General features: G+C 42.1%; 1 protein-coding gene across 3 annotated transcripts in view; it reads left to right on the forward strand.

Annotated features, from left to right (window-relative positions):
* The window catches only part of fras1 (Fraser extracellular matrix complex subunit 1), a 329,177-nt gene that overhangs the window by 2,942 nt on the left and 311,861 nt on the right, over window positions 1-14,374 (forward strand). For all 3 annotated transcript variants that reach the window (XM_061730659.1, XM_061730660.1, XM_061730661.1), the window contains exon 2: window positions 8,217-8,248. In XM_061730659.1, coding sequence (XP_061586643.1) covers window positions 8,217-8,248 — 32 coding nt within the window. The remainder of the gene's footprint in view (window positions 1-8,216; window positions 8,249-14,374) is intronic.

The raw sequence follows: 14,374 nt of genomic DNA on the forward strand, positions 1-14,374 counted from the left end.
CGTGGTGTTGGCAGGCAGGCAGCCGGGCAAAGAGAGGGTGTTATAAATGTTGAAATGTTATTGACAGTTAGGGCTGCGGGATGAAAGGAGTGGATGTGGTTTGGAGCCAAAATGAGATGTGTGCTTTTTTTCAAGTCGAGTTATTCTCCAGCCGCAGCACCACTCGTATTTCCGATATATTTAACTATTCTTGCTTTATTTAAATCAAATTTGTTTTAGAGTTTGCCTGCACTTGTATCCCACAACAGAGAGATGTCAAAACTTCCAGATCAAATTGTTGTATAGTTGTAAATTGTTGTTTTGTTTTTTCTTTTAATATGTAAAGGTTGACATATAATGAGTCAAAAAATAATCTTTTCCATCGGGTCAAAGGGTCAGGGGCTGTGTAATGTCAAGGTTTTTGAGTTGTCCTTCACTTCAAACACCCAAACAAATAGTATGATCCGCGGTGTTAACAGCTAGAATCTGTAAACTGTTGCCGAAGCAAAAGTGGGAAATCTCTGGTAGTACGGATGCCTGTCTTACCTTTTTGGTTTGTTTACATGTGCTGTGATTGAACCAACGTCACATATTTGAGGTGACAACTGGAATGCAGTGATCTTTCATCTAAGATTAGTTAGGGAGCCTCTTGTTGCATCCAGGGTTAAGCCTGAGCTTGTTGCCATCCTAGCAGCCTTGCCAGGGTCTTCTCTCTTTTCATTTTTATTAATAAACTTTTTTTTTTGATTATGTGGCTTTAGTGGACTATTATTCTGAAAGTGGCTAGACAGGAAACGGAGAGCATGAGAGGCGGGAAGACGCGCCGTAAAGAGCGACAGGCCGGGATTTGAACCTGCCACCTGCATGAGGGCGATAGCCTCTGCATATGGTGTGCCTGCTCAACCCACTGAGCTATCCGGGGCTCCATTAAACTTTCTTTTTAACCTTTAATTTGTGGTTGGTGTTCCTTGGGTCCGAGAATGGTTTTGAAAGGATCCTCCTCGGATCCCTGACACCACAGACAGAAGCTCCTTCGGACCCGTTGTATTTGTTTTGCCTCTGTTTCCTTCTTTGAACAAAAATCCCATCCATTATTGCACAAATTACGTTAAGGTTTATGCGTCCCTTAAAAGCAGGAATGCCTACTCCATACAAGCATTAACTGAATGTCTTGGGAGCTAAAAACTTTGATGGTTCGGCTCTTTTCAATTTTAATGAAAAGATCAGATCAGGTGATTTTTTTTTTCTTTTCTCCTGTGGAGGTAGGTCCCTTTGCACAGTACTGAAAGCCTATTGTCCATTTTAAAATTGACAAGGATTTTGGTCTAGACAGTCAAATCAGTGCAGTGGAAAAATCTGGCTTCTTCAAACTGGGACAATTGGTGAAGATTAAAGCATTTGGTCCAGAATTCAGTTTCAATTCATTACAATTTTAGGCAGCCCTCTCAGTCTCTTCCTCAGCCGGTGTGAAATGCTGCCACAGGCCTTTTTAACTAAAACGCAGAGGACAGAGCACATTACTCCTGTCTGATCCTCACTGCACTGGCTGCCCGTCCATTTCAGAGAAACTGTTCAAAATCTTTCAGTGCTTTTTGAATCTTTAAATGGTCTCGCCTGCCCTACCTCTCTGGACCGCTGCACTTGCACTCCCTTTTCCCAAACTCTCAGGTCAGCTGACCAGCTACTCCTGGATGTGCCGAGGACACAGCAGATCCCGGGGGGGCGGAGGGGGGCTTTATTCACATTTCAGACCTCAATAAACAGCTAAACAGCAAAAGTGAAGACAGCTATTCATTGGCTTAACTTTCCAAAAGTTCAGGCTCCTAATCACTCATAGATGTATCGTTCTGTACAATTTTGAACCTGTCGTGGTCCAAAAAAAAAAATTCATCCCCTTTGGAACGTTGGCGCTTAAATCTAAAATGGTGAGTGACATCACTGAGAGCTTGTTCTGTTCTTTTAATAGGTCCTATAGTTTTTTTTAACACTTGAGGACAAATGTACTGTATACTACAGCCGCTGCTTTTGCAGTGTCATAAATAGCTATGTCTGCTCCTTGGGACGTATAATTGAAAGAGAAAATGTTGAGCAGGAGAAGATCCTGAATGAAATGCTCAGATTGAACAACTGAACATTTCAGAGGGATGGTGTTAAGATCTGAAAATGACCATGTAATAACTTGACATTGAATATTAAGAGAGATAATTGAGAGCTGTGTTTTAAGACACTGTGATCACAATGTGGAAAGCAGAAAATTGCGGTAAAGCTTGTGAAAGCCTCGCTATTTTCTCTTCTCCTGTGTTCTTTGAAGTCTCTTCTTTTGAAAGACCGAGGCGGGCAGAGATGATGAAGCTTATTTAAGCCAATATTACAGAGCCCACATTACTTTTGAGACCTGATCAAAAGAGTTGGGTGCCTATGGAGCTAGAACAGTCTCATAATTCACAAATGCACACGCCGACCACAAATGCACAGAACAAAATTCACAAATGCACAGACCGATTCACAAATGCACACGCCGATCCGCAAATGCACGCAAATCCAGCGCAGCTCAAAGACAAAAAAAGTTTGTAAATCAGGTTATATTTGTGTGTGCATCAAAAATACATTTGTGTATCTTGTCCAATTCATGTGTGAATTGTCCTGTGCATTTGTGAATCAGTCTGTGCATTTGTGAATCTTGTCCTGTGCATTTACGGATCTGCGTTTGCATTTGTGAATCGGCGTGTGCATTTTTGAATTTTGTCCTGTGCATTTGTGAAGTGGTCTGTGCATTTGTGAATCGGTCTGTGCATTTGTGGATCGGCGTATGCATTTGTGAATTATGAGACTGTTTTAGCCCCATAGGTGCCTGATACCTGAAGGTTCTGGTCTATAAAGAAACTGACTTTAAAATCTTAACATGTGTGATGATTTTGACCTCAGGTCTCTTTGCTCCACCATGATTTTCCAGCACATATCAACCTTCAGTCAAATTATTATAGAATATTCTGAAATCTGCATCTACTCCTCAAAACTATAGCAAAGACAAAACTAGAAGCAAGATGAGGTAGGGGCGGTACTGCCAAGGACCTCACGATACGATACACATCACAATACTTCACTCACGATACAATATTGCGATATCCAAATTTTGCGATATATATAAAAGGCATTAAGCATCTTAAAATCTGAGTTGCACGTACATCAAATTATGGTGATAATTCATGGGACAAACTGAGTCAAAACAATGTAGTTCAAATGATCCATGCTGTTTTACTGTAACTATACAAGCTAAAGTTACAACATATTTGCTTATGTGTTTTATATTATTTACATGATATGAAATTAAAATTAACAATATTATTTAACCCCATGTATACAATAAAGTGTTACTGAATTTACAACCCGTCTGAAACAAAAATAAAAATAAATAAAAAAAATCGATATTAAATTATATATAATTATAATATCGAATCGGCCTGCAAAGTATCGCGATATATTGCCATATTGATATTTTTGCCCATCCTTAACATGAGGAACAAGAGTAGAATTAATGCATATTTTTCTGGTTTTAGTAACTGTTTAAATTTAATGTTAAAAACTAATTCCACTGGCAGATTTTATTTTGTAGAGCACGCTGTCACCCACAGAGAAATGGAATCATGTACCAGCACCATAAACAGATGCTGTCAGGAATCTTTTATGAAAATGACTGCTACTCTACTCCTGTTATCCTTATCTGGAGCATAACGGCAAATATTTACCTCTGCCTCTACTCTCCCCTGAGGTGTCTCACATTTCTTGGTACAGCGATGCTCAGACCTCTGGTCGGCCTCAGGCTCAGACCCATCTGTCTGTTTTTATTGTGTCTTATCGTTTTAAACTTCAAACTGAGCAGACCTTTACCTCGGAGCCCACTTTAATTACTTTTACTGCACTGAGTGTCAATGAGGGTAAACCCTCAAAATGGACGAACAAACCCAGATTTTGTATGAAACAAGAGTTTTGGTGAATTGTTTATTGTTGTGAGGCAGTACTTGTCTAAGATTTGTTTTCATGAGGAAACTATTTGTGGGCTAACGATGTTGGTTAGCATCTTGTGTGGCCAATTGAGTATCTAGATATGTAGAATGTACTCAGATATTTTCAGGGATGTTGGACTGAGGCAGTCAGGGATCTGACAAGAAGAGAAAACAAGCGTTCATAATTTCTTTGGTAAGATTGGAGTTGTCATTGTTACTTCAATAGTAACAACACCCCTCCTGGTACTTTGCCCTGTAAGTGCTGAGACGGTAGCTTTCCTCCGAGGAAGTCCGTGAGGCTCTGTGTGGAGAGAGTACCAGTCTCTTTGGCTCAGAATAAGCCCTTATTTGTACATGCTAATCTACTGGACATGTATGGACAATGATACTCCCATCAGACCTCATGTGGGCACTATGACAAAAGCCAACCTCACATCCATATCTGTGCTGTCCTGCTGGCAGATGTATTCGTTTTACACGGCCCCGAGAGCTTCACCAGGTCCCCAGCCTTTGGAACGAATCCAGTATCGTCCCTGTGCTCCCAAACCGAGGCTATTAAGACTTTTAATGACCGTAGAGAGAAGATTGTAAAGGATGCTCTCATAAATAAGGTGGCAGGAGTATGATTGATGCAACATGCATCCTTTTAAACATAGTTTTAACTAGATTTAAAGTTATTTTTCTTTCTTTTAATCTGCTTTTAATTATATCCAACCTCATATTTAGACTAAAGTCTATAGACTAAATACTTTAGTCTTCTGGCTGATGGACTTTTAAACTGAGATGGTGTTTTCATGATTTCATGGCGTTTTATCTGTTGCCTATCTCTCCTCCACTGGTCCCCCCCTTTATATTAGTGGATAACTCTGTTATTCTTGTCCTCACCTCGTGTGGCGGACCTTCATCATAGCCCTGTAGCATCAGGATTCAGTGACGGCGAAAGCCTTTATTCTTGGGTGTAATGTTGACAGCACTTTTATGAGAACGTCTTTCTCTTGTGTTTTTCTTTTTCTTTTTTTATCTGTTCTTACTTTTTATGTGTTGACTTGTATATAACAAGAATAGACTCAAGGGCTTTGAGAGGGTGTGTGGAAAGATTGCAGGCGTGAACTTACATAATCTTAACAAACTGCACAAAGTTGCACTCAGAACTTTAAGGAAGGCTCGGCCCCGTCTTGGCTGGTGCCAAACCTTGTTGTAATTATTTAATGTTGCTGCCATCTGATCGCTGGTGCAGATGGCTAAATGCAGAACTACCAGACTTGAAATGTTGCTGCCACCACTAGCTTTTTAAGCAAGTCATTCTGATGTATAGTACTCTCAGGGATAATAAAGGTGCCTAGTATGAACTATGTACACGCCCACAATGCGGAAATTGGGACCAAGCTTAAACCTTAGTAATGAATAAAAACTCAATGGGCATCTTTAGTGTCCCATTGCTTTTGTCTTGATTTTAAAATCATATATTTCACCTACAACCAGATGTTTAAAGATAAAAAAAAAAATGTAATAGCAATGGTACAAACCAGAGTGTGGTCTGTTTTCAGGCCATTCTTCCCTGTTCACATCCCTTTAATGCCATAATATTAAAACCACACAGGAGAAACTCGGGCTTCCAGCGACGTTTCCGTACAATGACCTATAGTGGTACGTTAGAACATTAGCAGGCAACTTGTATATGTGTGTAAGCTGGATTTATTTTTGTGTAAGCCCTTTTTGTTAAGCTAACTAATCTTGGTGTAGTGCTACGTATCATCTGGTTGGCTGTGATTACCATGGAAATGGCCCTGGTGGGCTTCCATAAACTTTCCTTGTAATCTTTGATTGTCGAAAGTGGTGAGACACAAACGTTCACCTTTTTATTGGTGATGATCAGTGCAGGCCTGAATGTTGTTTCCGGGGGTTTGACTGCGTTTGTGCAGCTGAACACCGAGCTTCTAAATCCAGCCTCAATGCTGTGGAGGGCCTTTGACACTTAGATGTTGGTGATTTTCTCCTTAGATTAGCTGAAAATGAGACCTGATTGGATTTGAAGATGGTGGACCTGCTGTGTTCAGTTGTACAAGAAACTGGGGAAAAGTGCAACAGCATTGCCTCTCAACTTTTTTCTACATCATTTACATCATTAATGATGTAGAACAATCAGCATTCAGATATGTATTCTCGTCGCGCCGTTTCTCCTTTGTCACAGCGCCGCAGAGGCTCTTCTTCTGCATCTCAAAGGCGAGCCAGTTGCCTTTCTGCCGGCATCCGTTCGCTCTCTAACAGCTGTGTTGGAAATCGGTAAAAGTGTACTTTCTGTTGAAGCACTAGACAGTGGTGGTGAAGAATACTTAAAAAAAAAAACACGTTAAAATCCACTATACAAATCACCAGTTTACGTTTTCTTCCTTAAGTAATAAAAAGAATATGCTCTTTACGCTGCCCTATTTTGAGCTTTATTCAGCTTAGCTTTTCCTGGCACAAATCATTACAAATTCTTCAAACTGAGTGCTCTGACCACCGTCTACTGCAAGTAAGACACCAACTACACATGAATACTTCATGCAAACTCACTTCAAATAGGAAAGAAAAAAAAGGATGATCCCGTTAAACAAGCAGGGATTTCAGAGGGAGCGGCTGCCTTGAAGTTTAAATATGGGAGATTGAAGCACAGTTGACATCTGCTCTGCTATTCCTTCTGCTCAGCCAAATCGAAGATCAATACCAGAGAGACTGTTTCAGTGCCCCCCAGAGTCTACTTGTAAAGATCCACCCGGGTTTGTGCAGAGAAGCCTCCCATGGTCCAACTGTTCAGCTTCCCCTCACCTTTGTGTTCAGCAGTACTTCTCAGGTGCTAATTCAGATAAAGTTCAGACTTTAACATATCTATTCCTGTATACTTGTGAAACTGTTTTTAAAGGTCTTAAAGGAGCACTAAACCAGATGTTAAAACTAACATATGAGACAATAATAATGTTGACATGCAGTGGCTTTTTATCAGGATTTTATTTAATGTTTCATTAGCGTTTGTAGGAAGTTTTATCCAGCTCTTGCACTCTCCCGTTCCCGAATTTGCTTAAACTACCCAAAACAACTGAACTCGTGTCCTTATTGTCTCGGGACACAGCTGTGCGAACTTACTGTAAATGCAGATGTGACCAGAACCTCATGATGACAGAAAACAAAACAAGAGAACGACTTGGAGGCCAAATGAGAGTAAATCCTGGCCAGCGCTGTAAAAGCGACTCCACGCCTGCCCTAATTCTTGACTGTACATCACGTTATGGCGCCATGTCACACACCACCGACGGTGAGATGAAGATAGCTAACAGAGCTGGACATCTCGGGTGGCTGAGTGTTTATGAAAGTAACTTAATCACCACACATTTAGGGAGACCCTAAAAAACGAGATGTGTCCCTGTTGTTTTATGACATTTCAAAGGTTTAAATGCTCCCCTGCTACTTGGATTAATTGATTGATTGATTGAACTTTGTATTTACGTGTCATGCACATGACGTGCCCAGCCCGAGTGGGCTTACAAGACACCAAAAAAAAGAGAAAGGAACATAAAGCAAATGAAAGCCAGACAACAGACCCTGTACCAATTAAACATATAAACAATCCTGACGCTTTATCCAGGCTTCAGAAACAAAATGAGCCAACTTAAAAACATTGAAGCTAAACAACCCGTCCATTCTATCATCGTCAGAGCACCAGAACATTTCCGTTTTTTTTTTAACAAACATTTCGGTAAATAATGGAGTTCTCAGTTCATCATACAGAGGGAAATATAACAAAAAATGTGATTCACTTTCCTTTTCATTAAGTTCGCATAATTCACACAACCTTTCATCTCCGGGAATGTTTTTAAATCTACCAACTTCAAGATTCAAGGGAAGGATTCCTGTTCTCAGCGGAGCTATTAAAGACCTTTGATTTCGTGTTGTTTTTGTGTGTTACTTGGAAATGTAGGGGTTCAAGGGAGGGGTCTTCTGAAGGTTCTCATTTTAAGGTAAATGTAGGAACATGTTTTGTGTTGTTGGGATGTGTTGACCACTCTAACATCTAGACAGTTGTCAGCTACACACAGCACCAAGAGCTTAGAGAAACCCACACCGCTGCAGGATGACCCGCTCTCTCACCTGGGTACCTGCCGGATTCATGATGACATATTTGTATAACCCTACATCAGTAACAAACATGTGATCACCTAGCGGCGCTCTAATGATATTTTCTCTCTGTCATCCTAGGAGCTTGTGTCTACGAGGGATCGCTGCATGTGGTAGGTTCATCGTCCCTTCCTGCTCTGTACTGGCACTGGTTGAACAAAATCTGGTTTGTTTGCAGTGTGCTTGTATATATTATTCAACTTTGACATGACTAAGTCAGTGTGACTGACGGGTGAAGCCGTTGAGTGTGTGTGTGTGTGTGCAGAGATAGGTGGTAAAAGGAGTGCGTACTTCTGCACATCCTCTGTTGTCTGAGATGTAGCAGAGAAGATGAGTCTCATCTATAAAACATGCCGGATACAGACTTTGTAGATAATGATGGCGATGAGAGTGCAGAGATGCTGCTCTGCATTAGACTTTCCCTGCTTCTCCCGTTGGAGGTCTGGCTTATCTAAAAGGTAGGAAGGGGTTGGTGCGTGTCGTTCTGGGATTCTGTTGCGTATTGGCAAGCAGCAGGGGTTTTGCTCCCAGATTCTCTTTTATTTTATGTTCTTTCGGCCCTGCCGCTGGATATTTGTATCCTGAATTCAGATTTAATGTTAATGTTATCGTCTCTGGCTTGAGGTTTCAGAGAAGTGGTGTTCTTTATTCTGGGAAAGCAGCATTCAGAGATGGGATAAACTCGAAAAAGTTTAGTTAATTTTTATTTCTCTCTTCACTTTTTCATTAATGTCATATTCTGAACGAGAACGATAGTTGTTCCTCTTGAGATACGAGAGGCTTAACGAGTGACCCTGGGTATTTGAATCTGGCTTAAGGTGGGTTTCCCAGCTGATCTGCCGGATCAGGAGATAAGGGAACAGGTAGGCTTTGCTTTTGGGGCTAATTTCGTGCACAAGGAATTTTATGGACTCAATTAGAGTCAGTAAAATTTGAAAGCTTGTAAATGAATTTTCCCTGATGATTCCTTACTTTTGTTAGTCATAAATCATGCTTGTCACCCTGTGAAACAAATCTGCTCCAAAAACTCTGCTCCAAAAAGGTTTGTGCTTGTGGTGGGAGGAATTTATGTAGCAGAGATTTCTGTTTGTAAAAGAAATCCGTTTTACACCAGTTACACAAAGATGGCGAGAAAGACAGAGAAAGTTTTTTGAACATCTGTTGATACAAATAAAAAAAATGGAGTTTGCCTTTTGTTTTGACGGATTTGTTTGTGTTTGAGTTGTCACCGTTCAGTCAGATCAAGGGGCTACAGCCGGCTCCTTAAAGTGTCGCTGTCACCAAAATGGGACAACGCGTGGTTCCCCTCATGACCGCAAGGGGCTGAGTTCACAAGCAGCTCAACATCCTTTCAAGCCCATGTTGAAATGTCTAACTTTGTTTTTTGTCTGCTAAAATTCACATTAATTTCTATCTCTTTGGGAGAAATGTTATAAAGCCACAAATTGATGCATAATTAGGGTGTGTTTTTGAGTGACAGCTTTTATTATTAAAAAATTATTATTATTATAATTGTATTATTTATAAGCAGCTGGCGTCATTTTAGCTGCTTCGCTTTTAGCAATTTTGGTAAATTTGACTTCTGAACTGTGAATAAAGACCTCCTGGAGCATGATATGACTTGTTTTGTTGTTAGTTACACTAGCAGACTTGCTTTAACTTGGCTTGGGGGGAAAATATATAATATTTTTATTTTTTACCAAATGCAGTTCTTTTCCACACACACAACCTAATCCGTCCATCAGCGTCTCTCCTGAACTCCAACCAGTCAGATCAATAAAAGGTGACACGCAGCATCGGCCAGGAAATCACCCACTCTGGTGACTGTCAGCCCCGACAACTGAACAAAGCTGTCAGTATAGTGTGATATAGTCTGATATGTCCAAACATTTGCTTACTACCACAGAAGATATGGATTCTGCAGTTTTAGTGGTTTAAAAAAACTAAAAAACTTGCAAGAGTCCAACCACCTGGCAAAGTGACACCATGTAAAAGATAATTATGAGAAATATAAAGAAAAGTTTAAGGCAAAAGGACTCTTAGAAGTGTGTTGTGGATGAGCCGATGCCCCAGTAACCACGGTAACGGTCTTGTAGTAACGTGGTCAGTGTGTCTGGAGAGTTGAGTGGCTTTGAGGGATCTAGGGTACATGGCTGGTGTTCTGAGGGTTTGTCCTTTTAATAAGTCACCCAGGTGTAACTGGGTGGACGATGTTGGCTTGCTGTGCATGAACGAGCTGAGAGACATTCTACATCAGCACTAGTTGCACTTTGAGTCCTTTTGTCTTTCCTTCTTTTTTATGTCCAACTCAAGTTAAACTGAATTAAATACGCTCCCATGCACTTTAGAAAAACACTACCTGCGTCTTGCAATAACTTGTAATTCCTCCTAAAAAACCTTAAACGCGGTTCTCGGCAACAGAGTTGTGGTTCCCAGGCAGAATGATGAGGAAGTTGAAGTGCTCCTTTCCTGCTGTGTTATCAGCATAATTACAGTGAAACCCAGAACATACCTGCAATCCTGTAAAAGCACAAGAGCACATCCGGCATCCCTGATGTTGCCATTCCCCGTGGCTTTGAAGTGGGATCATTTCTGGAGCGAGCATGTGCAGATAAAAAAAATGACTAAGTCATTGGCTGGTGAGGGAGAAGGGGAAAGGAGGAGGACGAGAGGAGAAGAGGGAGGTTGTGGGAAAATGAGATTGCAGGGAAACAGGTGGGACATCCCAACTTGCCTGAACACAGTCGGGGAAAAAGGCCTTTCTTGAGTTCAAAGAAAAGACCACCCCCCCCTCCAACACCTGGACCGGTGGGGAGATGGGAACAAATAGGGGAAAGAAACACAAACAAATTACGGTGCAGGTTGGAAGAGAAGCATGTCGGCCTCTCTTCTTTCTTCTTTCTCTGAAACATAATCATACATAATGTAGTAATTTGTCACAACTTAATTTGAAAACGACATATGGCAGATCTGTGGGCTATTTATCCGTGGTACAACCAACAGTTTGTTTACGTCACAAACTGTCATGGAAACAAGCAAGCAGATGCATTCCCACATGCAACAACAAAATTACAGGCTCTAGTCCTGTTCAGACGTGTTTACATCGGACTGGTGAGGAAAAAGAAAAGATTTTATTGATAATTTTTGCAGGTTATAGACATTAGATTTTGTTCCAGTGAGATTTCTGCTGGTTTGAACTGATTTATTAATTAAACAGAGGTTTTTAAAGAGCTTTTTCACTCTGTCACTCAAAGCTGTGTCGTCTTCCTGTTGTAATAATGAAGGTGTCGTTCAGATTTTCAGAGCAGGGTGTGAACTTGGTCTAGGGTCTGTGTCATGGATCTAACTTGTAGTTTTGGGTTGCATAAACCTAAGCAAGAAACTGCATCGCTGAAACTTAGAGTAGTTCTGATGCATAAACCAAACCAAACAGAGCTTCTGTTTTGAAAGGTTTGGGACGAGTCACCATCCATCCATCCATCCATCCGTCCGTCCGTCCGTCCGTCCGTCCGTCCGTCCGTCCGTCCGTCCGTCCGTCCGTCCGTCCGTCCGTCCGTCCGTCCATCCATCCATCCATCCATCCATCCATCCATCCATCTATCCATCCATCCATCCATCCATTATCTATACCCGCTTTATCCTTTGCAGGGTCACAGGGGTCTGCTGGAGTCTATCCCAGCTCATTACAAGCAAGAGGCAAGGGTACACCCTGGACAGGTCGCCATATAATGATAATTTCCAGTCATCTTTTCTTTTTTTTTTTTAAATCTTTGGTACCTCAGCCTACAGCCAATTCAACTGAATAATGGTGTAATTATTTCAGAAAAATGTGAATACCAGGAGATAAAGGGGAAAGGATTCTGCCACAGCAGGAGCTCAGTTAGAGTCAGCTCAGTTAAGTGTCTCATGATTTCTTTTGTGAGAAAAAGACAGTATTTTAAATAATTTCTTGCAACCAAGGGTCTAGGAGACTTTGTGAATCTTGTTCCCCGTGTATTTTGTCATACTTGCAAACCCTGTGACTTTGTGTTTTACAATTACTGAGCAGTTAATAGGTGGACCTATTTCATACATTTTTATGAGACCAAGCGCATAGAAACATGCTGCTTCCAAACATGTTTTTGATGAACAAGAGCACAAAATAGGGAGTCACAGATGGCTGGTGCACACGCTTTCCTTTGAAGCAAAGTCAAGTTCAAGTTGAAATGTTTTGACAGCAACCATATGGGGAAATCTAATCGAGGAACTGCTTCCAACTGTCTTTCCAATCAAAAATCATATGTTTTTTGAGAAGATTAGTCAAACTTTTCCAGTCCCTGGTATCACTCTGCAGCTGGTCTGCATGACGATGAAGGCGCTGCGCTGATCACAACGATGGGAATGCACTGAATTATATATTTCTCTGTCAGTTAATTGAATTCTCTCCCATGGCTAAATGTTTGTGGGTAACTCAAGTCAGTTATTGATCAAAAGCTTCGCTGTTTGGTATGTGTGAGAGGGATTCAAAGTTGCGGAATAAAGACCTTGAAGGACTCACATTTTGCAACATGGAAGAGTCTCTCGCCGCAGCAGTTCGCTTTAGTTTGATTTCAACAGCGACGTCGCTGAGACAAAAGCAGATGGCTGATGTTCCACATCCTCACTAAATGATTCACCAATCAGCGTCTCCCTGCTGCGGCTCGATAACCACATGAATCGGCTCACATCTCTTGGATGTTATGCTCAGAGGAGGCCGCGTCGTCTGCCTGAAGAGCAGACGTTGTAGGTGCCGTTGTCGTCAGGTTGCTGCAAACATCCTGACCTCTTCGGTTCACGTGTCAGCCTGGATGCTCCCACTCATATCCTGCTCATATCCCGCTCATATACGGCTCATATCGCGCTCATATCGCGCTCATATCGCGCTCATATCGCGCTCATATCGCGCTCATATCGCGCTCATATCGCGCTCATATCGCGCTCATATCGCGCTCATATCGTGCTCATACCCCGCTCATATTGCGCTCATATCGCCCCTATATCGCGCTCATATCGCGCTCATATCGCGCTCATATCGCGCTCATATCGCGCTCATATCCCGGTCATATCGTGGTCATATTGCGCTCATATCTCGCTCATATCCCGCTCATATCCCGCTCACATCCCGCTCACATCACGCTCACATCCCGCTCATATCCCGCTCATAACCCGCTCATAACCCGCTCACATCCCGCTCATATCCAGCTCATATCCCGCTCATATCCCGCTCATATCTCGCTCATATCCCGCTCATATCCCGCTCACATCACGCTCACATCACGCTCACATCCCGCTCATATCCCGCTCATAACCCGCTCATAACCCGCTAATAACCCGCTCATATCCCGCTCATATCCCGCTCATATCTTGCTCATATCCCGCTCATATCCCGCTCACATCCCGCTCACATCCCGCTCACATCCCGCTCACATCCCGCTCACATCCCGCTCACATCCCGCTCACATCCCGCTGACATCCCGCTCATAACCTGCTCATATCCCGCGGATAACCCGCTCATATACTGCTCATATCCCGCTCATATCTCGCTCATATCCCGCTCATATCCCGCTCACATCCCGCTCATATACCGCTCATATCCCGCTCATATCTCGCCCATATCCCGCTCATATACCGCTCATATCCCGCTCATAACCCGCTCATAACCCGCTCATATCCTGCTCATATCTCGCTCATATCCCGCTCATATCCTGCTCATATCGCGCTCATATCTGAGTCTGACTTCTTAATGGAAGATGTGTGGTGCATTGTGTGACATGTTGAAATGATGGAGCCACCGTTCTGCAGAAGTTATCCTGACTATACTTTTTTTTTCTTGGCATTTTTCATATACACTAAATATTTGGAGACAAACTACAGCTAATTTTACCTGGGCTTTCCTCCCAGATTATTAACATCAATGGTGTCCAATGCAGTTGGAAAACGACATAACGCCTTAAAAGTTGGCTGGGAGATGACAAAACCTGTTTGATTTGGTAACAGTTTGAAAGCAAACAATGAAAAAGCACAACCTCCTTCCTTCAGATCTGCCTCTGAAGCTGGTCCTCCGCGCCACAGAAGTATTCAGCGCACGTCACTGCACAAGCCAGTGGTCCAGCGACTTTGTTGGGGTCATTCACAGTGATTGAATCCTGTTTTTAGAGCCCCAACACTTCCACAGGTGATTACTTTAATTTCATTTCTGGACGCGTTTACCATTACCGTGT

This window comes from Cololabis saira, chromosome 9 (assembly GCF_033807715.1).
Source record: "Cololabis saira isolate AMF1-May2022 chromosome 9, fColSai1.1, whole genome shotgun sequence".
In the NCBI taxonomy this organism is placed as follows: domain Eukaryota; kingdom Metazoa; phylum Chordata; class Actinopteri; order Beloniformes; family Belonidae; genus Cololabis; species Cololabis saira.